Here is a 27,892-nt window from a genome sequence, read left to right as displayed (position 1 = left end):
TGACTCCATGCCCAGTGATGTAGCCTCTGCGCCACCTAGCTGAGAAAGCTAGTGACAGAAGCAGAATTAGAACCTACATTTCTGGGCTCCCAGTTAGTGAGTGACCTTGCTGCCATTCTGCACAGCCTCCCATCAGGGAGTCTGATTCCCCTTATCCCAGACCCTCAAGGTACCCCACAAAAACTTCCAGGAGATGATGTTCCTGGTGGAAGCAGCATTGGGCCAAGAATTGGAATACTTGGGTTCTAGTATGAGTTGGTTGCTAATTGTGTGATATGTATGTGTGCGTGTGTGTGTGTATGTATGTAAAATTAGTGTAATTTATTTCTCGGTGGCCCAGGTAATTCTCTAAGACTTATGAATCGTAAAGAACTTGTCGATCTGCAATTTTCACACTGGAAGTTCCCTATACCAGTGAGATCACAGGTCCAGCCAGATTCTCTTACCTCTTCCACAAAATACATACATTTCTATATGTGTATAAAAATAAGCCTATAGGTTGGAAAAGTACTGTCGCTTGATCCTTACAACAACCCTGCTCCAGTCCTTGGGGAAGGCAATCACTCTGGTTAGCATTAGAAACAGGATTTGAATCCAGGTCCTCTACATTCTAAGTCTGGCACTCCTTCCACCCTACCACACATCACAATTTTTGTGTAGAGATTTGCTTAAAGATATGAAAACATGGAAATTCACCTTACCAAAGGTGAAAGGATTCATTTTCTCTAGGGTTCCTTCATAGCAAGCTTCCATGACGTGTTTAAAAATAGAATCCGATTTATGAAAATATGGTTTGGATGTTGTTTTTGAGGATTCATAATGGAAAGGACACTTGGAAATCTCTGAAAAACTTCATTTCTGTCCTAGATGCAACTTTGGACAGGTCTCTTAATCTCATGAGAAAGATTGTGAAATGAGAGGGTTGGAACAGGGGATCTCTCTCGGTCCATTTTTAGCTCTAGATTCCTAATCTATCTTTGGTGTGAATCAAGGCACAATTGTGTACATTAGCCATAAAAATGTGGCTCTCATTCCTGCCAGAGACAGACATTTGGACGGTGTGGTACAGGGGGAAAAACCTAGGTAATTCACTGTCCAAGGGCCTGAGGGTCAGTTCTTACTCTGACACCTATGCCATATGGCCTGGGGCAAGTTCCTTAGTCTCAGTTGCTTCATCTGTAAAAAGAGGTGGTTCAACTAGATGAACTCTACCATCCCTCACCATTCATTTAAATCTAGCTATTTAGATAGCATTACCATCATTTGTGGTGATTATAGGTTGGATGGGGCCATCCATGTAAATGACGCTAAGCTTAGGGTCTACTAAGTCAATTGTTGAGTGATAGCTGATAATTTAATTGGGATATTTATCACGTAGTGAAAAGAATAAAAATGTCTATACTTGTTTAAACTGAAATAACTTAAAAAAAAGATCTGAGGTCCCTCCCAGGTCTAAAAACTGTGGTCCCCAAGATACAGAACAGGGAATAAGAGAAAAGCTGCAACTTTCTCTCTTTTAGAATAGAGTCTAGGGTTCTAAAGGAAGGAAGAAAAAGAAGGGAGTAAATTAAAAAATTGTAATGCCAATAAGTCATCTAGGAGTTTCCGGGCATAGCCTGGAAAGGAGAATAGATAAGGGACTCACTCCCCTTTTCACAGTTCTGGAAGTTCTAAAGTAGAAAAAGGGCTGGGGTACTGGAGGAAGAGGGCAAAATATAACCTGATCTCATCCCACATCTCTCTCGGCTTTCTAGGCACAGCAAATGGAACTGGTCAATGGAAGAAACAACCAACCTGGCCAAGCCGTTCCTGAGGGTTGAAGAACAGTCAGCTGCACAACTCAACTATTTAAAGAGTGTGGCTATGTTAAATCTCTCTGCCATCATGGAAAAAAATCCTCTATCCAGCAAACAGGGATGGAACTGGTGAGGCTCCAGAAGCTAAGGGCTACTGGGCCTGGCTTTGGACGGTGGAATGGGAGAGGTGACTGTTCACTGTCACATCCACAGTGGATAGAGTGCTGACATAGAGTCAGAGCCAAGTTCAAATCTGGCCTTAGACACTTACTAGCTGTGTGACCCTGGGCAAGTCACTTAACATTCATTTGTCTCTGTTTCCTCAACTGTAAAAAAGGGATAATAATAGTACCTACCTTCCAGGGTTGTTGTGAAAATCAAATGTGGTAATAATTGTAAAGTGCTTAGCACAGTGACTGGCTCCCAGTGATTGCCGTATAAATGTTAGCTTATAATAATAAAATTAATAACATTGTTAATCTAGGCCCCTGGACATCAACATCCTTCCATGGCTGCTGCATGGATAGGTTTTAATAGGGCAATCTGATTTGTTCTGTGAATCCTCTCTTACCCTAGCTTGGGACTCAGAAGGGATCAAAACTAGAGATAGAAGAGGTGTATGGTGCAAGGACATATCAACAACTTGGCTCATTCTCCTTAATTCTGTTGGCTGATCTGACTTGGAGGTACTTATTCTGCTTCCTGCACAGCGGACACTCATCTAGCGTTCTGAGCCAAAGTAGTGCTTTGGGCCAAGTAGAGGCCAAGAATATGGGTCCATTTGGATTGTAATTGGAGGTTTTTGGCTTTTCTTTCAGGCCAGTTCCCAAGTTCATCAGAAAGAACAAGTACCCTGACTTTAAAGGCAAGAACGTGTTTGGAGTCCCACTACTACTAGTTGTCCAAAGGACAGGCCATCCGCTCCCACCTGGCATTTTCCAAGCTATGGAGTATCTGAGGGCACATTTCCTGGACCAGGTACCACTGTGTGTTTGACTCTGCCCTGAACTCTCTGGCATCATCCCTGCTGTCACATCACTGATATCATTATTCATTAATTACAAAATAGTTACTAAATAGGTATTCTTTGTCTGTGCATTTCACAGAGACTGGAAAGTATCTTCACTGTTCTCTTCCCAAGGGAAGTGATGCAGGCCCCGCCTTTAGAAAACTGAGTCAAAGAAATAAAGAGAGACATTATACAATAAACGTTATACATTAAAAAGTGTGCAAATTAGATAAACAAGTTCCTCGTTTATATATACTCCAAGCACAGGATATTGCAGGGCAAATACATAGTGAGGGAGCCCAGGGATTAAGGATGGGTAGGGCTCAAGAGAGATATGGCTTGAGCTAGTCATCTCTTTTCTCTACGCCTCAATGACCAACTCCACAGAAAAGAGCTCCCCAACCATCTGAGTGCACTTTACAATTAGCTCATACACATTCGTGAGGGTCCCAACTCCCATAACTGTGCCCATACCACAATATTCCCCTGAAATACATACACAACCTAATTTAGATACATATGAACTCATCCCAGATGCATAGCACACAAACCAGTTTGTCCATCCAGACATTCAGTATATGTATGTGTCTGTACATTCATACTCTGTATACATATAAACCAGAGTCCAAAATGCACATATATGTATACATACATATACACACACGTTTCATACGTATAAGCATATCTACATAAAAACCGTATATTAATGAACATACACACATTGCCTCATTTTCCTGATCCATAAAATGAGCAGGTTGGACTAGGACCCTCAAAATTACTTTTTCCTAGAAGGTTTCTAGGGAATCACAGCTCTCAATACCGTAACCTGCCTCCAGTCATACATACTTTTCCCATCCTGACCTCCTTTTCATACATTTACAAATACATAATTTCTCTAACCCTATTTGTTGGAAAGGGAAGTAATATTAGGAGAGGAGAGAAGAAAGAAGTGGGAAGACTTAGCTTTCTGTGTAACTGGTGTCCCATGACTCCATGCTGGTCTCTGCCTAGGTTGGTTTGTTCAGGAAATCAGGGGTGAAGTCTCGGATCATGTCTCTTCGGGAGATGAATGAGGCCCACCCAGACCATGTGGATTATGAAGGCCACTCCGCTTTTGATGTAGCCGACATGGTGAAGCAGTATTTCCGTGACCTCCCTGAGCCCATCTTCACTAGCAAGATCTGTGAATCCATCCTTCATATATATCAATGTAAGTGTCTGAGGAGAGGGAGACGGCGTTTTCGGGGTGGGGGGGCGACTTCTCAAACATTGTTACCCCATTCTTATTTAGTACTGCCTACAGCCGATCTCCGGCAAAATTGTAAAACTGACTCAAGTGTGTCTTTCTCCTCTATTCCCCACCTCTGGCCATGCCCTGTCCCCATCCTGTCTGTAAAAGCTCAACGCAAATGTCCTCATAGTCTTCTCTTCCTTTTGTCAAAACTTGCTGTTAGAGAAAAGTAAGTCATTAGTACTTTAGTGTGAATTTCAGGACGGCTTTCCTTCTCCCAAATGTTTTCATTGTACATCTGATCTCTCAGTAATGCCCAAAAGATTCTGTCTCCCATGACGAGGCCTTTAAGGCTGCAAGAAGTGGATGGGACTGCCTTTGCTTCTAAATTCACTTTCTGTGGCATCCATCCTCCCACATCTGCTGCCTTCAACACGAGGCATATGTGGTAATCCTCATGGAACAAGGACACAAAGACACTGATCTTCCTTTTTTTAACTTAAATTTTTATTGATGCCTTTTGCTTTTGATGCCAGAATCTCTTCTTGACTAACCTCTTCTCCCAAAGAAAGTTTCCTTGTGATGGAAGCCCAGGCAAGGCCACAGACCCACCCCCATGGTCTACGTAGCATGTGGAGGTGGAGTACAACACATCTTTCTCTCTGTCTCTCTCTCCTTTCCACCCTTTCTCTCTTTTCTCCCTCTCTCCCTCCTAGCTCTCTCACCCCAGCCTGCCCTCATACTGGCAGGTTGGGAGAAAGGCAGTTTCTAGAGTCAGGGGCCAGCTACAGCCATGTAACCATATGGCAGCTACTACTCAAAACTCTCAGAATTTGGGGTGTTACATCCTGGTTTGGGGAACATACACTCCTCCTCCTACTTGCCACTCTAATTCCTGAGTCCTCACTGGTGTGCTGCCCATTCACACAGAATCAACCAGTATGATACCTTTAAGTCATTAACTCACAGCAACTGAAAAGGGGAGAAGCAAGCAAGCATTATTAATAAATTAATAATAAAAGTAGGGGAAAGGCACCTACTATGTACCAGTCACGGTGCTAAGCGCTTTAGAAATATTATTTCATATATTCTCACAACAACCTTATGAGGAAGTAGGTGCTATTATCATCATCCCCATGTTACAGCTAAGGAAACTGAGGCAACACCAGGAACACACAGAGAGCGTCTGGAGTCACATTTGAACTCAGGTCTTCATACCTCCATGTTGAATGTTCCAGCCACTGCAGCACTTAGCCACCTTGAGAATACTATATTTATTCATCAGATGGCAAATGGAAAAACAATCAATTACTATAGTTTTTTTTTTTAATAGAAATCAAAAGTAGGAATAATCAAGACATCACAGTCCACTCATAAACCTGGGCCACATTCTCCCAGCAATGGAGCAGTATCTATGAAAGATAGAAACCTAACAGGGAGGCATAAGTGTGCGGAAACTCCCAGGGCAACTCATAACTCTGGACTGGAGGCCTTGAAGTCTCTGATTCCTTTGGGAATAATCTTCTCCACAGGAAGCCACCTCGCTGCTAGCTGCTCCCTTTCTGGTACTCAACTTTCTTCTCCTGACAAGTTCCTCATAGCCACTTTTTGTGGGGTGCTAAAAAATGTGTTATGCTCTTTCGGTGACAAGCAGTTACCTTAAGCCAAAGAACTGCAAAGCTCCTTATGTCTACAAGTACCAGAGGATTCTGCTTTGTCCAGTTGACTCTCAGCAAAGACAAGTCTCTTCTCACAGCGAAGTAGATGTGAAGGCTGTCTTTCTCCCTGTTTATTCCTCTCAAATCAGAGAGGGCAATCAAATATCTCTGGGAGGTTTCTCCTTTCTCAGGCTTTAGATAATGCCAGAGAGTAATAACAAGTTCTGGGAGGAGCAGCAGGAATTGGCCTTCCTCCAATCAGCACAAGGTGTCTTAGCTGACCCAACCTTTTTCCAGATCATCACCAACTCCAAGCTTCTCTTCCAATCCTCAAGCTCCTATCAAAGTAGCTTGAAAAGTTAGCTGTCTGGCTTTCAAGCCTCTCTTCCAATCATCAAGCTAGTTTGAATCAAAGTAGTTTGAAAGTTAGCTGTCTGATCTGGAAGTCTTCTGTGTCTTTTGTCCCTTGCTTCTTGGTGACTCTTCCTGCATTCAGCTTAATCTCCTGCTTTTTCTATCTCTTCCTATAGCTTCTTGTCTGGCTTCTTATATCGTCCAATGCCTCAAATCAGAGCCTCCTGGTGGTCAGTGACTCATCTTTACTTTATGAGGTAAAACTCAAGAAATCCACCTTTCTGTCAGGTATGAACCCAACAGTTCTTATGTAATCTTAGCATGGTCCCCCATTATTTGATTTGTGATTTTTTTCAGTTATAACCTTCAAAACTCTAGAAACAGACATATGCAAATGATCTGTGAGACCATAATGCCCTGAAGCCATCATTATTCCAGTCATTCCTTCGCCTTCAAACATGTTCTCTCAATACATTCAACCAAGAGACAGTTCCTTTTTTTAATACGGTAAAGAAAATCCTTGTAACAAATATGCATGGTCAGGCAAAGCAAATTCTCACATTGCTCATGTCCAAAAAAAAAAAAAGAAAAGAAAAGGTCCCTTGAGTCTATCACCTCTCTGTCAGGAAGTAGGCAATAACATGCTTCATCATTGGTCTTGTGGAATGTGTTTTTCTTCATACATGTTATTGTATAAATTGTTTTCCTGGTTCTGCTCACTTCACTCTGCATCTGTCCATAAGATATCTCTAGGTTTCTCTGAAGCAGTCTCTTTCATCATGAGGCAGTGAGGTGGGACGCTTATCAGCTGAGTGATCCTGAGCAAGCCATTTAACCTCTCTTTGCCAGTTTCTTCAACTGTAAAATGGGGATCATAATAGCGCCTACTTCTGGAGGTGGTTGTAAGGACCCAGTGAGATAATATTTGTAACATGCTTATTGTCAGGCTGCCTAGAGCACAGTAGGTGCTATATAAATTCTAGTTGCTATTACAGCACAATAGCATTTCATTTTATTCACGTGCCACCATTTGTTTAGTCATATCCAGTTGATGGGTATCTCCTTAGTTTTATATCTGTAGAGCTTTTTCCTATATCTTTGATCTCTTTGGGGCTAATAGTGGCACTTCTGGATCCAAGGGCATTTACAATGCGGTAACTTCTGGGGCATAGGTCCAAATTGCTCTCCAGAATGGCTGGACCAATCCACAGCTCCACCAACTGGGCATAAATGTGTGGGTTTTCCCCACAGCCTGACAGGCAGTTTTTTATTTGTACCATTCAACATTTTATCTGAGAGTCTGTTTCTTCTCATGCTGGTTTGATCAGTTTTCCTTATATAGATTTTCTCTTTTTGCATCTCTCAGCAACCAAACTGTTCACATACAAAGGCAGCATACCTTACATAATCCTCCAGTGAATAATTTTCAGCCCTCTGCAAATAAAAAATTCTGGATAGGAAGATGGTATGCAAACAGTATATGACCCCCAAAAACGTTCAAATGTTTTACATTAGATCTCTATAGAAAAAAATTTTCTCACACAATGCAGGTTACTAAATGATAGTAATAGAGGGAGAACTTAGAAGTGGCAGTGGAGAGCAAGGAGTACTCCAACTCCCCCAATACAAGTACATTAAATCAACTGACATCACTTAAATATTCACATCAAAGTTATGTAACATAAAATGGTCTGATTTGTATGAAGAAAATAAAGTGGAAAAATTGTTTGTTTAAAGACAAAGAAAAACAATTAAGCCAAACCATCTGACATAGCAATCCTGTTTTATAGGTTGTGCAACATTCTGTGCCTGTAGGCCCCCACCTCAGTCTTTTCATGGGCAAAGAGTCTTAAGGATTCCTTGTTGTGTCAGGCTAGCTCTATGGTGACGAAGCCTGGGCTGAAGAAAGAGGGCTTCCTATGCCTTGATTCTCCCCACCTCCACATTTAGGGTTTTCTTTTATTGTAGGACCATAGATCTAGAGTTGGAAGGGGGTTGACCATTAGGGGCCATCTACTGGAATTCACTCATTAATTTTTTTTAATTGTTATGAGCTAGAAAACAATCAATTTCCACACACAAAGAAGACAAAAAATATGGGAGTTATATATGAAGCCATGATCCACTGCATATAGCTTGTTCCTTTTAATAAGCATTAAATTGAATATGCTAGTACTAACATTTCTTTGCTTGTCTGTGTCTGCTTCTGAACTACCCTCCAAAATATTTTTAGTAGATGTGGAAGGTAAGATCCTGAGGGGATAATTGACTTGCCCAAGGTACCAGAAGTAGTATTAGAAGCTGGATTTGAACACAGTTCCTTTGACCTGAGAGACACTGCTACTTCTACTATGCCAACCTGCCTCCTCATCAGTATTTTCAACACTGAGGGATTGGATTAGTGAAAATATAGAGGGAAATTAGGTCTTGATTATCCATTCTAATGGAGGGGAATATTGCATAATCCAGAAATGATTCCTTCTGTGTTTGGCTTGAGGAAGGGGGGTTCATATTTTTATGCAGCAATTTTGCCAATCCCAATTATGCCTGATTAAAGCTTAGCTGAAAAACATTTGCCCTCTCCAAGCATACATTGCCTAATAACAGAGGAAGGTAGGACTGAGAGTAGAATAATTTCCACAAGGATAATTCGTTCTAGTCACTTCCCGTTTTAGTCAGAGAGAAGTCTCTGCTTGGCTCTTTTCCTGTCAGACACTTCAGGTGCCATCTCAGTTCTTCCCTCTTTGACTTCAGCATGTTTCTTCCTTCAGAGGAAGTCTAGGAGAGTGCAGATGGACAGGTCAGTGGAGATACTCACTTTGCTTCAGTGGAGTTTAGGAGGAAGAATGTGAACGAGAGCAGGACTGGAACCAAGGGAGGAATACCTGAAAGGAGGTCCTCGCTGTCTCACAGTTACAAACACTTGTATGGGGCCAGGGCACGAGGTGGAGGGGGGAGTTTGATGGAATTGGGGGTGGGGAGGAATGATATGGTGAGAATTATGGTTCTTTTTCAGAGATTCTTCTGACTTTTTAAAAACAATCTTTACTGATTTTTAATATATCACCTACATTTGCCAACATATGGCCTCCTTTCCCCCTCCCAAAGGGCCATCCATTATTAAAAAAAGGAAACAAAAAAGTCAACCAACATTTATTAATTAATTTCTCTGTACTAAGGAGAATGCTAAAGACTAGAGATAGACACAAAGGCAAAAACATGGCCTCTGCCCTCAAGGAACTCAAATTGTAATGGGTAATACAAGATGTAAATAACTACGTATATATGAAGATATATTTAGAGTATCTCAGGTGATATCAGAGAGATGACACTACCATTGGGTTTGAAAAAGAGGGAGGGAAAGGTCTGAAGGTGAGATTTGAGTTGAGTTTTGAAGGAAGCCAGGGAAGCGCATTAGTAGAGTGGAGTTGGGACAGCATTCCAGGTAGGGACACCAGTGTCATGAGACCTTGGAGTATATGGAGGGGAGAGAAGTATAGGAAGACTGGAAAGGTAGGAAGGGGCCTGGCTGTGAAGGACTTTACATATAAAACTGAAGACTTTATATTGGAGGTCATAGGGAACCACTGGAGTTGTGGAAGGGGAGGAGGAAGGGAAGAAGGAAGGGTAACATGGACTGTCTTGGGCTTTAGCAAAATCACGTTGGCAGCTGAATGGAGAAAAGTTTAGAGGCAGGGACACCAAGCAGAAGGCACCTATGGTAGTCCAGATGAGAGGTGATGACAGCCCGCGCTGCAGTGGTGGTTACGTAAGTGGAGAGAAGGGGACATAGATAAGAAATGCTATGAAGGTAAAAACAAAATCTGACAGCAGAGTGGAGTGTGGGATGAGTTTGTGTGAGACATTGAGAGTGACACTAAGGTCACAAAAGTGAGTGACTGGGGGCAGGGTGGTGCCCTTGACAGTAATAGGAAAGTTGGGAAGGGGGAGGGTTTTAGGGAAAGATGGTGAGTCCTATTTTGGACATGCTGAGTTTGAGATGTCCAATGGACAGTTGGTGTTGTGAAAACTGGAGTCCCAGAGAGAGATTTGGGCTGGGTATATAGATCAGAGAATCGTCTGCATAAAGATAATCAAACCAATGAGAACTGATGAGATCCCTAAGAAAGATGTTATAGAAGGAGAAGAAAAGAAGGCCCAGGGCAGAGTCTTAGGGGACATCCAGGTTTAGTGGGCATGACCTGGAATAAAAAACAATAAGTGAGACTGAGAAGTAGCAGTCACACGAGTAGGAGGAAAACCTGGAGAGAGAAGTCTCATGAAAACCTAGGGAGGGGAGAGTATCCAAGGGAAGAGGAGCATTAATCATGTCAAAGGCTGCAGAGGAGTCAAGGATAATTGAAAAAAGGCCATTATATTTGGCAATTAAGAGATCATTAGTAATGTAGGTCAGAGCAGTTTCAGTAGATGAATGATGAAATCAGAAGCTAGAGAGAGAAGAGAAAATGTAGGCAATTAGAACAGATGGCTTTCTCAAGGATTACTGAGAAATGGGGGAGGGGAAGTATATTAGATAATCATAAGTGGAGATAGTGGGATGAAGCAAAGTTTTTTTTCATTTTTAACAGTTGGAGAGACAGAGTCCTATTTGTAAGTAGCATGGAAAGAACCAGTAGATAGGAAGGAAATTGAAGATCAGAGAGAGAATGGAGATGCCCACCCAGGAAAGTCAGAATACTCCTTGCTCCCTACTGCTACTTCAGACTCTCCCTTTGTGCCTGTCCCTCAGCAACCTTTCCTCCTCTGAAGTACCTTCTGCCAAAACTTATGACCCAATCCAAATCACAGTTGTTCTTCTTTACCAGCCCCCAACATCATTCTCCCTTCTTTCTCAAGAAGTTCAGTACTGTCTTCCTCTCCTCCCTAACTCCTGGGGATTTCAACTTTCATGCTGCTGTTCCCTCAGAGACTCTAATCTCCTAGTTCTTTAGTTGTTTTCAAGTCACACAACCTAATCCAATGTACCTCAGGAACCACACAGGGATGGTCATACCAAATGCTATATGTGCCTCTAATCTGTGTAATTTACACAATAATCTTTGTAAATATAGCTGTTTTTATATTTTTAGATGATAATTGAATCCATGATATTAGTGTTTAGGGGTAAACCTCCATCAATTCTTCCTTCTCAGTCAACTTTCACCCCTTGTTTTCTCTGTTGTCTTCTCCTTTCTTCCCCTTCACTCTTGTAGGGAAGGGCAAACCTCCACAAACCACAACACCACCTCACTGTGGCAAAGCAATCCATTTATACATCCCTAATTGACTCACTCTCCCACCACTTGTGACGACAGCTTTTTTAGACCTTTCATTCTTCCTCAACCTTCCCATTGCTCCCCACATACTATATAAACATGCCCATGTCTCCCTATCCTATTTGCTATGTCTTACACAACTCCATCTCCCAACCATCCCTGCTACCTATAATCCAGTATCACTCCTCCCCTGCATTGCTAAATTCCTTGGAAAAAACCATCCATATTTGTACCTCCACTTCCTCTTCTAAAATCCCTGAAGTCTGGCTTCTGACATGATGACTCAATTGAAACCACTCTCTCATAAATCACAATAATCTCCTAATTGCCAATGTAATAGCCTTTTCTCAATCCTCATGCTTCTTGAACAGCACTCTTTGACACTATTAAAACCACGTCCTCCAGACTGATGCTGTTCTCTTCCGGTTCTCCTCTTACCTGGCTAACTACTTCTTCTCAGGTCTCCTTTGCTGGATCTTCCTCCAGGTGACTCCTACTAATAATGATTCTGGCCCCCAAAGTTCTGTCCTAGACTTCCTTCTCTTCTCCCTCTATCCTGTCTCCTTAGCCATATCTGCTCTCATAGGCTCAGTTAGGATCTTTATGTAGATGATTCTGAGATCCTATTTATCTAGCCCTAACCTCTCTCCTAGGCTCCAGTGTCATATCCCTAAGTGTCTGTTGGACATCTTGAATGGGATGTCCCAGAGGTATCTCAAACCTAGCATGTCCAAAACAGAACTCATTGCTTTCCCCTCACATCCTCCTCTCCTTCAAATGTTCTTATTACTTGAGGGTACAACCATCTTCTTAGTCTTGCAACGAGTCATCCTTAACCTGTCACTCAAATTCACCTCACGCATCTAATACATTGTTAAATCTTGTTTTTACCTTTGCAACATTTCTGGTAGATGGCCCCTTCTCCTTCCTTAAGTAATTCCCACCCTAAGCAGGCCCTCCTATGTGTGGACTATTGTATTAGCATTCTGGACACTCTCTCTGCCCCAAGTCTCTTCCCACTCTATTTCATACTCCACTCAGTGGCCAAAGTGATACTCCTAAAATTCAGGCCTGATCATGCTCCATACTCTGCCCACCCCCTTTCAATAAACTCCAGAGACTCCCTATTACTCCCATGATCAAATTTAAAGCCATTTACAATCTGACCCTCTTTTTACCTTTCCACTCTTCATAAACTTCACTCCTTTTTACATAGTCTTACGATCAAGTGACACTATCCTATTTGCTATGTCTTACACAACTCCATCTCCCAAGTCCTAAGTGCCTTTTCACTGGCTGCCCCCATGCCTGTTATATTCTCCCTCTTCACTCGGGCTTTCTGTATTCCCTCAAGACTTAAATCCTACCTTCTTTAAAAGGCCTTTCCCTGTCTCTCCCCTGTATCTCCCTTCCATCTGCTCTGTGTATATCTTGTACATACATAGTAATTTTCATGTTGTTTCCCCCATTAGGATGTGAGAGCAGATACCATGTTTTTGCCTTTCTTCATATCCCTAGTCCTTAGCCTAGTGCCTGGCACATAGTAAGCACTTAATAAATGCTTGATGACTCATTTACCCTAACTGATAATGGGAAGCAGAGGGTTAAAGGAAGCTGGGCTAGGACTCGAGTTCTTCCAGTCTTCATCATGCCATGGTAACTATGCAATCCCACAAAGTCTTAATGGTAAAAGGTATAAATAAGGTCTTTTGCCAAGCTGAGTATGGTAGGTTCAGAGACAATGGCCTCTGATGTTAAAGAAGAAATCAAATGGCATGAATAATATTTTACTCCAGGCAGGCGCACCTTCTGACCATTGATTTTTCCATGGCCCCTCTTGTTCCCTCGACAGAATCTCTTCTCTCTTTCCCTTCCAGATCTGCCTAAAGAAGAACAGTTTAATGCTGTACAAGCTGCCATTCTCCTACTTCCAGATGAAAACCGAGAAGCCTTGATCATCCTTCTCTTCTTTCTCCGAGATGTCGTAAGCTTTGTGGAGGAGAACCAGATGACTCCCACCAACATTGCCGTCTGCCTCGCCCCATCCCTTTTCCATCTCACTTCCCTCACTTCCTTTCGGCCAGACAATCCCACGCCTTCCAGGTATTCCTATATTCCACATCCTCCTATTGGCACAAATGAAAGAATTGTAGTCTAGGGAATCTTCAGTTAATGAACCAGGGGACTCCATATCAGACAGTGGGCCCCAAAAGAAATCAAATAACGGATCTAAATTCAGTTGACCAAAGTCTGCCTCTTTCTACTGGTAGTTTGGTTTTCATTGGGGAAAGCTTGGAATATATCTCTGCCAGGAGCACAGTGATATTCTCTCAGCCTTAATGCACCTTATGGGAGTGCATGGGGCTGGGAGTGGCATGAAAAGGGGCAAAAATGGAGCTCTTTCAGGAAGGATCCAAAAGAATTTCAACAGGCTAGAAAAATGAACAGTCTAAGAAAATGAGATTTAATAGGTATCAATGTAAGGCCCCATGCTTGGGTTCATGGAATTAGTAGTCAATTGTATAAAGCACAAGGTAGGAGAGTCATAGCTAGATAACAATTCCTGTGAGAAAGATCTGGCTAATTTTTAGTAGATTGTAAGCTCCAAATGAGTCAATAGTGTGATATGACAGCCTAAAGGCTATGTGTGTCCTTAGGCTAAGAACTCTCTAAAGAAGAGGTAGAGTAATACATGTATACTGCCCTAGTCTATTGACATCATGATTATTCTTTAATTTCAGGCAGGACATTTTAACAAAGATGTTCTTAGGTTGGAAGATATCCAGAGGGGTATAACCAGAAAAGTGAAGGGTCTGGAGGTCATGCCAAATGATAATGGTTTAAAGAAACCAAGAATGCTCATTCTTCAGAAGATAAACCCATAGGCTTACGGGTAGCATGACAGCTGTCTGAAGTATTCAAAGGGCCCTGCTGACCTCTGGACAGCAGGACTAGAAGCAATAGGTAGAAGTTGTAGAAAAACATGTGTAAGCTCAATGTAACGAATAACTTCCTAACAATTAGAGCTTCCCCCAGTTGGAATGGGCTGCCTTGGCAGATGAGTTGATTTCCCTACCCTAGAAAATTTGGGGTAGAAACTGGATTTATCAGGAATGTTGTAGTGGATATTAATTGTTCAGGTATGGGCTAAACCAGACTTCTCAGTCTCTCAGAATGTTAAGATTTGATGGTTCTCTATGGCTAGAGGATTGGGACTGGTAAATCTGGGGCAGGCTTCATGAATTCTTCCATAAAGCCATTTTACCTCTGCAAAACAAACCTAGGTGATGAAAATTTGAAAAAAAACTCATGTTTACAGATTGTTCTATCTAGAAACTATTTCTAAAAAGGAAAATGTAGCACATTACCTCAATGGTTAATGTCCATGTTATTTATCTAGAAGCAGGAGAAACAGGAGGAGGAGAAAGGGATTATGATGTAGTGAAAAGAACATTGACCTGGGAGTCAGAGAGTTGAATTCTAAATGTAGCCAGGCCATGAACACTTCCATACCAAGTAACCTCGAATAAGTCACTCACCCTAGGGCCTCAAAATGAAATGGATGGACCAGATGATCCTTCCAGCCCTGGAATTCTAAGCTTTTGGGGAATCTAGATCTGGACGGGTCATCCAGTGAACTTTTTATCTCGTCTCCTCTACACAGAAGGCTGCTGCCTGACTGCTTCTGAAAAAGACTCCAAAAGTAGATGATCCGTGTATACTGAGTACCAGTGTTGGTCAGACCTACAGTATAGTTTTGGAGAGGACCCCAGCAGAGGATCAAAAAAAAGATTCTGATGGAGTAGATTTGTCAAACCACAGAACAGCTTCCCTGAGGGGATGATATTTTTCATATTATCTTTCCTTTTGGCCTTCCTCCATCATCATTTTTTTATATCTAATTGGGTGAGGCTTTCAGCTCTCCTAGGGCAGAGACTATGCTACTCTTTATAATAATACTCATGGTAATCTCTTATATTGTGTGGTATCTTATAAAACACTTCAGAGCACTTAGGATTCATGTAAGAGCCCAGCTTCCTGGATTTGAGCCTTACAATAATCATAGATTAAACATGGGGCAATTATGAAACTGAAGCAAAAAGATGGAGTTATCCACAGTCATGTAGTAAACTAGCATGAGAGTGGCTGTAGAAATTGGGTAGCTTTTTAAAAGCATCTCTTATGTTCTAAGTCTCTGCTACAGTCCTCTTCTGATGCTTCATCATGGCCTAGAGGTGATCCTGGGTTCTTGAGGGCTACACCAGTGCAGTGCAAGTTCTGGCAGATTCTGTCAGACTGTGATCGACTATAGGTCTGCTGTTAGAGGATCGGCTTAGCTAAACTTGGAAAGGTTTATAACCGGGGGCTAGATGATGATTTTTTTTAATATCACAGCAACTCACAAAACTGCTAACCATGGAAGACAGAAGGCATTGTCATCTTGACTGGTAATGGGGAACATCCATAAAAGTAAAAGCATGTGTCTTTTAAAGTATTTATAGTGAAGTAATAGGCACGATACTGTTGTTGGAGATGGGTTAAGAGGGCCACAGAGAGAAGAGAAGGAGAAGACACAGTCACTGTATCTTCTTATAAGGAACTTATAGCAATATATGGTATGGAGAAAACAATAAAATGATGTCATGATGTCATGGTGTCAAGAGCCAGTTTGTGGCATGAACCGTAAGCGCTGAAAGAGTTTAGGAAAGGTGCATCATGGCAGATAGGAAGAGACAAGCTCTAAGGGAAGTAGGCCTTAGACTAGCCTTGAAGAATGTTGGGTTTGGATGGCTGGAATACTGATCACCTCTGTGACCTTGAGTGATTCCCTCATGCTCCCTAGTACTCAGTATCTTTGCAAGATAAAGGGGTTGCCTTAGAAGGCCTCTGAGGTCTTTTCTAGCTGTGATCTCAGACTTGAGGTGTGGTTAGTGGAGGGTCCAACATGGAGAGTAAGGGTGATTGAAGAGAGGCTTGAAAGGACTGGAGGCACTGGAGAGGTATGTCCAAGTAAGGTTTGGAAGGAACCAGAAAGGACTTGAGAGAAAGGACCCAGAGTTAGATATTCCAGGTAGTGGCAAAGAAATAGTGCTGGGGAAAAGAGAAAACTAGTCTGTATTTTTTCATCCCATCTTCTGCCCCATCCCAATAGATCCTGCTTTAGACTTCCCCAGAGGGAGAGGGTCAACACAAGCAAAAAAGTAAGAAAGGCAGAAAATCTGGCAGTCTTCCTGGTGTAGAACTTGGGCCAGGAATGAAGGAGTAGCTGGGCCAATGGGGAAGAAAGAGTATATAGGAACTGAGACTTGGATTGTTTTTATCCACATGCAACAGGAAATGGCTTCAAATAGTGAGTGTTTTTTTTTTATCTTATTATAAAAGAAAGAGGCTTTGAACTGTACATTCAGATAAGTAGTTATTAATGTTGACTTTGGGACTCAAACTTCAAAGGGGCCCCCAGCCTGGACTGGGGCTCTAGTGTGGAGTCCTTATCTGTAAAGGAGGCAGAAGAATGCTCCCAGATAATGTTATTGAAAGGGAGTTTTGGTGATGTCACCGGAGAAAGGAAAGAATGGAAACTGCTTAAGAATGAACATGAGTCAAATCTGGCAGCTTCCGCCCTTTGCCCTCACACACATTCTCCTTAGCCTCCACTGAGCCTGCTCAAGAAGGCAGAATAAGCCTCGTTCTTTGGAAAGAGGATTTGAAGGACTTCATTTATGTGGGAAGAAAGGCTTATAAAATACCAGTTTTTTTTTTTCATGTTCGTCTGGTTCCTGCCAAGATCTGTTGCCTTCATGTCCATGGGGCGAGAGCTCTAACATAAGGCTCCTTCCAACTCTAAAATAAGATTCTGTGAAGTGTTGGTATGGGTCCTATTATAGTCTGTGAGGTTGGGAGGCAGTGTAGTGCAATGTGAGAAGGGTGTTGGATTTATAGTCAGAAGCCCCAGGTTCAAATCTTATCTCTGTCACTTGTTTGTTTTACCTTTGGTAAGAGTCACTATTAAGTTTTGGGTCTTAAATTTCCTCATCTGTAAAATAAGGGGGGTTAAATGACCACTAAGACCCCTTCCAGTTCAAAAATTCTTGACCCCCCCCCATAACTTAGAGACTTCTCCCCCTCTTGCTATACCTGAGTTTCATGTAAAAGCAACTTTTCTACACTGTTTCCCTCTGCCCAGCGTAGTTAGACTATTAATAAGGCTTGAGGTAAGGGGGCAGGGTGATGTCTCAGGGTCACCTACCGGTTGGGGGGTCTTCTAAAGGCCTCCACACCTCCCTGTTTTCTCCCAGGTGCAGTCAGAGGAAATACAACGTGGGCAAACCTGATCAGAGGGACTTAAGTGAGAACCTGGCCGCCACCCAGGGCCTGGCACACATGATAGCAGAATGCCACCAGCTCTTTCAGGTACGGCAGTACTTGCTAGCAGAAAAAAAACACCTTCAAGAACACCAAACCTATCCTCTTCCAGGTGCCACTAGGCCTAGGACAGGGTGTCCACATTCAGAAAGCCTTGTTTAAGTGCACAGCTACAAGCAGCAGTGTGCTGAGCCTGCCTTAAAGGCTGTATTGGACCTGGACTCAGATCATGAGACCAAGACCTTGGGGAGGGGTGACCATTTTTACAGCATAAGAAGAGCTGGTCCATTCCAGGGGTTGAGAAGAGAGACGGCAGGAGGGCCATGATTTGAGGGAAGCTCGGGATGAGTGTGTATGTCCAATTTTCAACTTCACGGCCCTCCTCGTGTATGTGTGTGCTTACAAGGTGTAGTGTAAATTGAGAGTGTCAAACTGAAGTAGAACAGGGGTCACTGATCCATATATAAAGATCCTTGTGGTTGCATATTTACTATGTTTCATTACACTTTGATTTGGTTAAATATTTCCCAATTACATTTGAATCTGGTTCAGACCACACATGGCCTGCAGGCCCCACGGCACACACCTTGGATTTGGAAATTGGGAGAACTGAGTCCTAGGCCCAGCTCCACTCTTACCTTTCTCTGCGGCTCAACCTCCCTGGGCCTCAGTTTTGTCATCTTTTAAGTGGAACATTATTTGTCCTGTCTCAGTCCCAGAGACAGCGTGTGGTGAATATAGATACAATGCCTGGGATGGTTGGATAGAAATCTATCTCCTCATCCCAGGCCATCATGTCCTTGATTGTGCTTTACTGTCTAGCTGTTCTATAATGGGCTGAAGCTTTTTAACCTGGTGACATGATATCCCTTCTTGGTCTGAGTCAGCCCCTGCCTTGTTCTTTTAGCCATGGCGGGGCAGGGACAGAGTCTATGGCATCACATTAGCTCAACAGAGTCTCTTTAGTAAAGCTTCATCCATTCACCAAGCATTTATGAAGTGTATTAAAGCAGAGTTGTGGAATAAGAATTCAATTCAACAGGTATCATAAAGCAAGCCCTGTGAGGAGCACAGAGATATGATGCAACTCCTGCCCTCTGGGACCTTCTGGTCCAGAGGGGAAGAGACTTATAGGAATGAAAAAAATCATAATACTGGTGTGGGGTATAGATATTAAGTATACTGTTTGGATCAGAAGTGACTGTGGCTGCTTAGCCTATGGTGTTATAGGTCTTCCAGTTCATACCATCCGCCCCCATAGTCTGTAAGTTCCCTTAGGACACAGACTTTGTTTTATTCATAAACACTTATTAAATGAATGAGAACAGTTAAGACAGGCTTCGTAGAACTTGAATTGCACCTTGAAAGATGAGTGGAGTTTGAATAAGCAAGAAGAACGGGATGCCTCAGAGTGGCGGGATGGCACAGAGATGGAATGGGTCCTCGAGGATCACCCCCTCCACTCTCCTCTAGAGAAGCAGCCTAGGGGTGGGAAAGAAGATCACACGAGAAAGCAAATGTGCATTCTTGTCCTAATTCTGCCAACTAGCTTTGTGATCTCCGTTGAGCTACTTCACCTCCTGGTGCCCCAGAAGCTAGTTTTCTCATTGATGAAAGGCAATAATAAGATCCACTTTGCCAATTCATAGAGTTGTTGTGAGGATGACAATCTATGTGAAATCATTTTACAAATCACAAAGCCTCACATGTAAATCTATAACATTTTTTAGTTGAGGATCTATACTAAATAAATCTAAATTGCCAAGTACTATTTGAAATGTAAATAAAACAAGTGAGGGGGCAGATGGTAGGGTATGATGATGGTGACAACAAGGCAGTGACCTTGTTCTTCCTTTACTTCACCCCATGCAGCTGCCCATGAGTTACTTGGAATCCAACAGGTGCCAGCAGCCCCCAGTCCCTGAAAAAAGCCTGGTCAGTCATTCAGTGGTATTGAAATCTGTGGAGAAGTCCATTCAGGACCTGCTTCGAGATGCCAAGGACAAGTTCCGAACCTGGGCTAGCCGCTTTTGCCTAGAGAATGTGGAAGTGGCCAACAAAAAGGTAGGCTTCAGTCTAAGGGTTGTCCTAAGTGGCTCAGAGGATCTTAAGAAATATCTGAGGATACATTGGAGTGTTTTGCTCTATCATTTCCTTGATCTTACATTTTCCCCTTTTCTGAATGTAATGGTGGGGAAGAGGAGGAAGGTGGAAGAACTAGTGGAGTGGCAGCACACCTCCAAGACATCCCTCCCCATGCTATAATCTGGTGTTTTCAAGGGTCTTATGTCCTAGAATCCCCCTGGAGAAAGTACTACAGGAAACACTGTTAACTTAGTCTGTAAAATGGAAGTACTACTTTCTTTACAGGATTGTTGTGAGAATCAGAAAGCACCTCGTAAACTATGGAGCACCATATAAATTTGAGTTTTTAATTTGTGCACATGAACAGATGAGGTGACCTTAAAAGGAGACTAATCAGTTTGAAGTCTGAAATGGTTAACTCTTGATTATATGCTTTCAAAATCATCTTGTCTCTGTTTCCTCCCCACTGCCCTACTCACAGGTGGAAGAAAACTCTCACTTACTACTTTGGAAAGCCTCCGTCGATGTTCATGCTGCCCCCCAGGCTATCTTTCAACGTGTGCTTAGAGCACAGCTGTCCTGGGACCACACTCTGCAGCAGGCCATTGTCCTAGAGGTACTGAACGAGGAGGCTGATATTTATCACTACACAGTGAAAAGCATGACCCCGCTACCTGCCCAGGAATACGTGGTGCTGAGGTGAGGATTGATGAAGCCAGCTCTGTCCACCCTTTCTTGCCCTGAGCTTGTTGCGGTATGGATGAAGTTCGATTAGTCATTAAAAATGTGTTAAGTGCTTGGGCTGGAGGGTGAGGGGGAATTAGGCATTGATTATGCCTAATATGTGCGAGGCACCATGCTAAGTACTAGGGATACAAAGAAAGGTAAAAGATACTGTCAGCTCTTGAGCTTTCTAATGGGGAGAGATGCGAATAACTATGTACACACAAGCTACAGAGAGGAAACATTGGAAATAATCAAGAAAGGGAAGGTACTAGAATTAGGAGGGACCAGGAAAGGCTTCCTATAAAAGGTAAGATTTTATCTAGGATTTGAAGGAAGCCAAGGGGCAGAGGTGAGAGCATTCCAAGCATAAGGGACAGCTAGTGAAAATGCCCGGTCAGGAGATGGAGTATCTTATGGGAATAATAGCAAGGAGGCCAATGTCACTGGACTGGAAGACTCTGAATGCCAAATAGAGGATTTTATATTTGATCCTGGAGGTGATAGGGAGCCACTGGAGTTTGTTGAGTGAGGTGGTAACTATGCTTTAGGAAGATTATTCCATTGACAGCTGAGTGGATGATGAACTAGAGTTGGGAAAGACTTGGGGCAGAGAGATCAACCAGCAGGCTACTGCAACAGTCCAGGCATGAGGTGATGAGGGCTTGCACCAGGGTGGTATTGGAGGTAACAGAGGAGAGGAGATGTACAAGAGATCTTACTAAATTAAAATCAACAGGACTTCACAACAGATTGGAAGGTGAGAGTAAGGAAATGAAGATGACAGTTGTGAGGTGGAGTCACCCTCAACAGTAATAGAGAAGTTTGGAAGGGCAAAGGGTTTTGGGGAAAAGATGAGTTCATTTTTGGATATGTTGCATTTAAGATGTCTACAGCCAATCAGTTTGAGATGTTCAATAGGCAGTTGAAGATATTGGACTGGAGGTTAGCAGAGAGATTAGGGATGGATAAACAAAGTTGATGATTGAATCCATGGGAGCTGATGATATCACCAAATGAAACAGTATAGTCCTGAGGGAGAAGAGAGCCCAAGACAGAGCCCTAGAGAACACCTATGGATAGTGGAGATGACCTGGATAAATAAGACTGAGGAGGAGAGGTCAGATGGATAGGAGCAGAACCAGGAGGGAGTAGAGTCATGAAAACCTAGAGAAAAAAAAGAGTATCAAAGAGATGAGGGTGATCAATCATGTGAAAGGGAGCAGAGAGGTCAGCAAAGATGAAGAATGAGAAAAGGCCATTAGATTTGGCAACTGAGACATCATTAGTAACTTTAGAGCAAGCAGTGTGGATTGAATGATGAGGTTGACAGTCAGACTGTAAAGAAGAGAAAGAGAACAAAGACTGAGGCATGTATGCTAGACAGCCTTTTCAAGAAATTTAGCCTTAAAAGTCAGGAGAGATGCGGGACAATATTGGAGATTGAGTGAAGGGTTTTTCAGGATAGGGAGACATGGGCATGTCTGTAGGCAGTAGGGAAGCAGCCAGTATGCAAAGAGAGATTGAAGATAAGTGAGGGAGAGGGGATGATATAGGAGGCAATCAAAATTTTGGAAAAGATGGGATGGAATGGGATCACTTATGCATGTAAGACAGGCATGAAGGAAGAGATAGTAGCAGAAGGCAAATGGGTGATATGAGATAAAGAGGAGAAAAGAAGGAGTTTTAGGTGAATGGCTTCAATTTTTTCATAGAAAGCTGAAATCCAGAAGAGAGGGGAAGTGCTCTGTCCAAGGTCTTGGGGCATATCAATAGTTGGCTGGACATGAGGACAAATTAAAAAGATTAGGACTCCTTAGGCTGGAAAATTTCATAGACATTCCATGTCTATGAAATAATGAAAAGTACAGAAAGTAAAAGGATGAGGATTAGTATTAGCTATTGTTCACAGAATTTTGGAATACTAGAAGTAGGAGGCCTTCTTGAAGGAGATTGTTTTGGAACAAAAGTCTCGCTTTACTGAGCAGGCAGTAAACTTAGAGAATTTATTATCCTAAAAGATACTACAGGCTAAAAATATAACTAATTAAAATGTAAAACGAAGTTTACTTCATTTGCATTAGATTAGGGATTTTAAAGAGAAAGTTAACTTTTGATATAGGTGAGATGGAGTGGTATTATAATGTGTCCCCACAACCTATTCTTAAATGCCCCAGAATTCTTGACTGGACAAATAGAGCTGACATTTTTGCTGTACATATTTACAGTGCTTCTTTTTTTCTATGCCCCAGACTGGGAGCTCAAACTCTGTTTCTTTGTTCTTTAGAACCTGGAAGTCATACCCCCAGAGTAATAGCTATGTTATAGCTGCAACCTCTGTGTGGTGTGAAGCTGCTGAACTGCATGGGGTCTTGGGAGAGGTCATCCTGTGCCAGTATCTGATTGAAATGGTGGGACCTGAAAAATCTCGAGTGACTCATGTCTGCAGGAAAGATACCAGGTATGAGTGGACCTCTTGTCATTAAGACAGTACTTGGATGGTGTTAGTGAATGAGATTTACTTAAGCATATCCCTTCCCTTCCCTCTCGGCTTTGGAGAAATTTCTCCATCGCTCACTTTAGAAGACTGCTCCTACAGTCTTAAAGAGGAAGGAACTTCTGTGAATTAGGTCTCTACTTCACTAAGTGTGGACCTTTAGTGATGGCAAACAATTATGAGCGTGGGGTGAGGGCTCTAGGATCAGTTAAGTCTCATAACTAGAATACTTTTTTGTTTAAAGGAAATGCCAGTTCTCAAAAGATAAATACCACAGAGGTCTATTAAATACAACTATTTTTAAAAAAACACTCCAACTTCTGAAGAGTTCGTTTGCATTACAATCTAAAATATTTAAGGGGACCTGGAGCGTACCAGAGGAAATATTAAGCATAAGTTTTTAGCACTCATCCAGTTGGTATTTCCTCTCCTGGCCACTATTATGGAAGGTATATGGAAGAAATTAGGGCCTATTTCTCTGAAGCTAAGGTTGTAATTTTTGATATATATTAAGCACTAGTTGTTTGTTTAAAGGTCAGAGGAGTATTTAGGTTACAGAATTAGAGCCTAAGGAGACCTAAGTGGTCAAATAAGTTCAACCCCCCCCCCATTTTATAGAGGAAGAAACAAGCCCCACTGAGGCAAACTGACTTAACCAAGGTCCTGGATTCAAAACGAGGTTATCTTATGGCAAAGCCAGCATTCTTTCCACTGTACCACAGATCAGATGATTGTGGATCACAACCATTCTACACTTCAGAGTTACTTTCTGTTGAGTGGCTACCCAAGCTGGCTGGGGATTGACTGTCAACAGGGAATTCCGTCAAACAAATATTTATTGAGCATCTTCTGCCCCTAAAGATGATACAAAAAAAGGTCTGTGGCCTCAAGTAATTTAGTTTATACCCAAAGGAAAATTTTCTTAAATGAATAGGAGTCAGGAAAGGCCTAGGTTTTAATTCTGCTTCTGCCACTTACTCACTAGTAAGTTACCTTGGGCAAGTCAGTCATTCTTACTCGCGGGATGACTTTTTTAAAAAAATCTGTAAAATGAATAGGACTTGATAATTGCTTAAAGTCACTTTCATTTTCTGACATTCAGTGATTTGGAAATAAATATTTAGTAATTGGTCCCTAAAAACTTAATTCAATTTAACAATCACTTATTAAGTACCAACAATATGTAGGGCACTATGGGAAATAGAAAGATTAAGGTAGAGTACTTTCCTGTCCTACTGAAGCTTACAACCTAGTAAAAGGATATAAAATCCACAGTAAACTATAATTTTATAAATGTCTGTAAAGTCTTAAGAGAGTATGTACCATCTGCAAGGATTTCAGAAACGATTTAACAAAGGATGTGGCATTTGAGCAAGGATAACAGACAGAAATGAATAGGAAAGGAAAGTCATTTCAGATATAGAGAATACTATGATAAAAGGCAAGCCTGAGCATGGAGAGTAGGCCATTTTGCCTGGACCATGGAAGGGAGTTAATGTGAGATAAGGCTGTAAAGGACAGCCCTGAATGCCAAGCTAAGGAGGTAGTATTTTATTCAATAAGCAAAGGAAGGATGGAATCCCTGTGAGAGACTGCAGAAAAAGGAAATAGAGGTGGAATTTGATGGTAGGGCTAGTTCAAGGAGATTTTATCCAATCTTTCTTCCTCTTTTCCACTTACCTCAAGACATAATGAGAATTTGTTGATTCATTTCCATTAGCTGGAACTCAGCCCTCTAGGTCCTAGCATTCTTTGTAAACTGAGAAAACACAATAGATTGGAAAATAACCCATTCAGCAAGGAGACAAAAACAGAAGTCACTCATCCTTAGGTAGATCAAATAGTTGGATTTCACAGCTTCCTCAGTAAGTATTCAACTCAGTTTTTCTAACGAACTCTTTTGAGAAGGCTCCTCAGAATCAGGGTTAGCAACTCACAGGACCAAGGTCACTAAATGTATCTGAGGTAGAGGGAATTGCTTTTACATTTTACATTTACACATAAGTGCTGTTTCTTTTTGGTTCCTCCTTTCCTTTCCTATTCTCTGACTCTTTCTTCAGAGTTAAAGACTCCCCCTCTCCATATTAATGCCTGGAACCTAATTTAATTCTTGTTGCTTTGCAGAGGCCGGACTTCTAAATGGTACAGGAATGTTTTCGGGCACATGTGCGCAGCTGAATTGCTCAGATTAAAAGACTCTTTTCAATCTTCGAATTCAGATGTCAAATAAGCCCAAAATCTGAAGCCAGAGCTGTAGTTGAGGTGCAATTAACTGCTGTGCCTTTCGGCCACGTTTAGAAATATTTGAACAATGGAATGCTGTTTTTAAAACAACTGATAATCAGTGTCTAAAGGAATATAATTGCATAAGAAAAAGCTGTTCTTGGAGAGACTCTGGCTAGGAGGACGTTAAAGGCCAAACTATTTGTATAAAAACCTAATCTTAACATCCCAGAAGTAGTTAAAGTGATGGTTTAAACCTATGCTGTGCAGTAAGTTATTAAAAACTTGAGTGATTACCTAGATTTGCTGATTTTTTTTAATAATGTAAAGTTGTATGTAACTATATTTTAAAAAAAGATTTGTACAAATTGCTGTAAAAAAATTTGTTTTTAGCGTGGAGAGAGTAGACAGAAAAACTTAAAGGATATAATACATTTTAAGATGAGTTGTCTATAAGACTGTTAAATTGTTTTGTAGTATAAAACACTGTTAATAATAAAGTTTGTTAATAAATTGACAGTCATGTAAGAGTGTAGTACTTTAAAAAGGAAGGAAAATTGAAAGAAAGAAGAAAATTTTTGTTAGAAGTCAGAAAACATATAAAAAGGATCTACTGGCACAAACTAATAACTTCCAGCATGAGACCTGAGAAAGATCTTAGCTTAAAGAGGCCAAGACATCCCACACTGCATCTAGGACCAACGCCAGCCATCCTGACCTTTGTCTTACCACTGGACTCCAGTGACTCTGGAGGAGAAAGTGAGGCTGATGGCTTTGCACAGCTCTGCCTCACTTAGATCCAATTCGCTTGCAAGTAAAGACACCACCTTTCTCATGTCATCGGTCCCCTTTGAGAACGAAGGATGAACAACTTCCAGTAACAATTTGCCATAAAGCCAGGGAGATTAAAGGAGCATATCATCTCCATGTGATTTGTATGATAGATAAGGACAATGCCATCTATATGTGACACAATATTCAAGTAAGAAATTATCACTGCTACTTTGAGTGTGGCTATTGCATAACACTGCTTTGTTTCATCAAAATCAATAAACTGGTGTAAGGAAGTCGGCCTACGATATATAATGAACAATTTAAAAAAAAGTTAACAGGCCTATTCATTTGGCTTTTGAAACCTCATTGGATAATTCAGGAAAAAGGATCAAGAGAATTTACAAGACTGGAGAGAGAGGCTATGGATGGGCACCTAATACCTTAGTGCCTTGGGCAAAATGCCAGATTAGAGGGTAGAGGAAGCTCCTCACTGAGAGCTCCCTCCCTATTTTAAATTAATAGTTCAGTGAAAACCAAATTTATGGAAAAAGTATAGGTAGAGGAGTTCATTAGTGTCAGAGAAACGTTAATAATGTCATAAGTTATTGAATTCAAATATATATCTCTTAGTCCAATTGAGCTTTTACCTTCAAAACTCTTCAAGACAAGAAGATTAGTGAAAATTAAGTTTAGGAGGAAAGATAGGTTCTGTGAGTTCATTCATTCATATGCAAAGCACTAGAGGAAATGCAAAGATAATGAAGATGGAATGTCTACTCCTGTGGAATTTACAAAGCAGAGAGAATAATTAGAAAGTTCAGATGAGGGCTCATATGAATCCTAGGGTGTCAGTTTATTTAATAATCTGGGGTCAAACTGAGATATTTCTCATTTTTTCCTACAAGCTAGTACATTTTTAGACTGCAAAGAGGTGAAGCGAGGATACAACTGAGGACATAGAGAAGTCAATGGAATCATTTGGAGTTATCTGATATCAGACTGGCACATTCTTACTTATAAGCAGCCCGTTAATTCTTAGATGGCATAAATGACAGATGAGGACACAAATAGGGTCATGGCAATGTCACTGGAGGCAAGGAAAAATCAAAGGCCTATTTGAAGTCTTAGAGTTCATTTAAGGTAAATATGGGACATCTGGTAATTTTGCCAAAAAGTGTTCAGGAAATTTTTTGTACATGCATACATATTAAGAAATTACTCCAGTTTTAGCTCAGAGGAATACTGTGACATTTAATGATCCCATGAACTCTGAATAACCTTTCAGTTATACAATTCCCATTTTCAGACTTCATTCTGTTGATGAATCCGTGGTCTCATGGTACAGAGCTCATTTTCAATTTTATGAGATGTTCACATTTTTCTGCAAAATCCTCCATAGAAGATCTACCCAATATTCTAAAGGCCTTCATATGGTCCTTTCACTGTTCTATGGATATAACACTCAGGTTTTCTGTACTCTTGATATATAACCATTCACTATCACATACAGATCTTTTCTAGTCATACATGTCTCTAAAATTTAGATTCTTCTGCAATCATGGTGTTCCATGATTTACATCCATATAATATTACTGGGATAATACTGGTATTAAAAAGAGGATTTTGTGACAGTGAGCTGTTTGGCATCATTGAAAACACTACAAAATTGCAAAAGTACTAATCTATTCAGTTCTGGGCCCAGTTCACTGTTCATCCGTGACACCTCTCATTCATATATAACTCCGAATAATAACCCTGCATATGGTTTAACCCAACTGACTACCTATCTAACTGCAGGTATAAATCAGGGAAAGATGCATTTGTCATCCACTTTGTTTTTCCAGCTGTAGCTAGCTTTGGAATAACTGTGGGTCTCATTCAGGAAGACCTCTAGTCATTAAGA

At 41.5% G+C, this 27,892-nt stretch overlaps 1 protein-coding gene across 2 annotated transcripts in view; it reads left to right on the top strand.

The window, feature by feature from the left end:
* Positions 1 to 25,732, top strand: part of LOC118843287 (rho GTPase-activating protein 7-like) — a 111,468-nt gene extending 85,736 nt beyond the window's left edge. For both annotated transcript variants that reach the window (XM_036750852.1, XM_036750851.1), the window contains exons 6-14: positions 1,755 to 1,925; positions 2,615 to 2,774; positions 3,817 to 4,015; positions 13,202 to 13,427; positions 17,621 to 17,735; positions 19,560 to 19,751; positions 20,254 to 20,471; positions 22,783 to 22,956; positions 25,117 to 25,732. In XM_036750852.1, the coding sequence (XP_036606747.1) occupies positions 1,755 to 1,925; positions 2,615 to 2,774; positions 3,817 to 4,015; positions 13,202 to 13,427; positions 17,621 to 17,735; positions 19,560 to 19,751; positions 20,254 to 20,471; positions 22,783 to 22,956; positions 25,117 to 25,222 (1,561 nt within the window). In that variant the 3' untranslated portion in view covers positions 25,223 to 25,732. The remainder of the gene's footprint in view (positions 1 to 1,754; positions 1,926 to 2,614; positions 2,775 to 3,816; positions 4,016 to 13,201; positions 13,428 to 17,620; positions 17,736 to 19,559; positions 19,752 to 20,253; positions 20,472 to 22,782; positions 22,957 to 25,116) is intronic.
* Positions 25,733 to 27,892: the final 2,160 nt, after the last annotated feature.

The sequence above is a fragment of the Trichosurus vulpecula genome, chromosome 3, assembly GCF_011100635.1.
Source record: "Trichosurus vulpecula isolate mTriVul1 chromosome 3, mTriVul1.pri, whole genome shotgun sequence".
Classification (NCBI taxonomy): domain Eukaryota; kingdom Metazoa; phylum Chordata; class Mammalia; order Diprotodontia; family Phalangeridae; genus Trichosurus; species Trichosurus vulpecula.
This window is presented reverse-complemented; position numbering and strand designations above follow the sequence as displayed.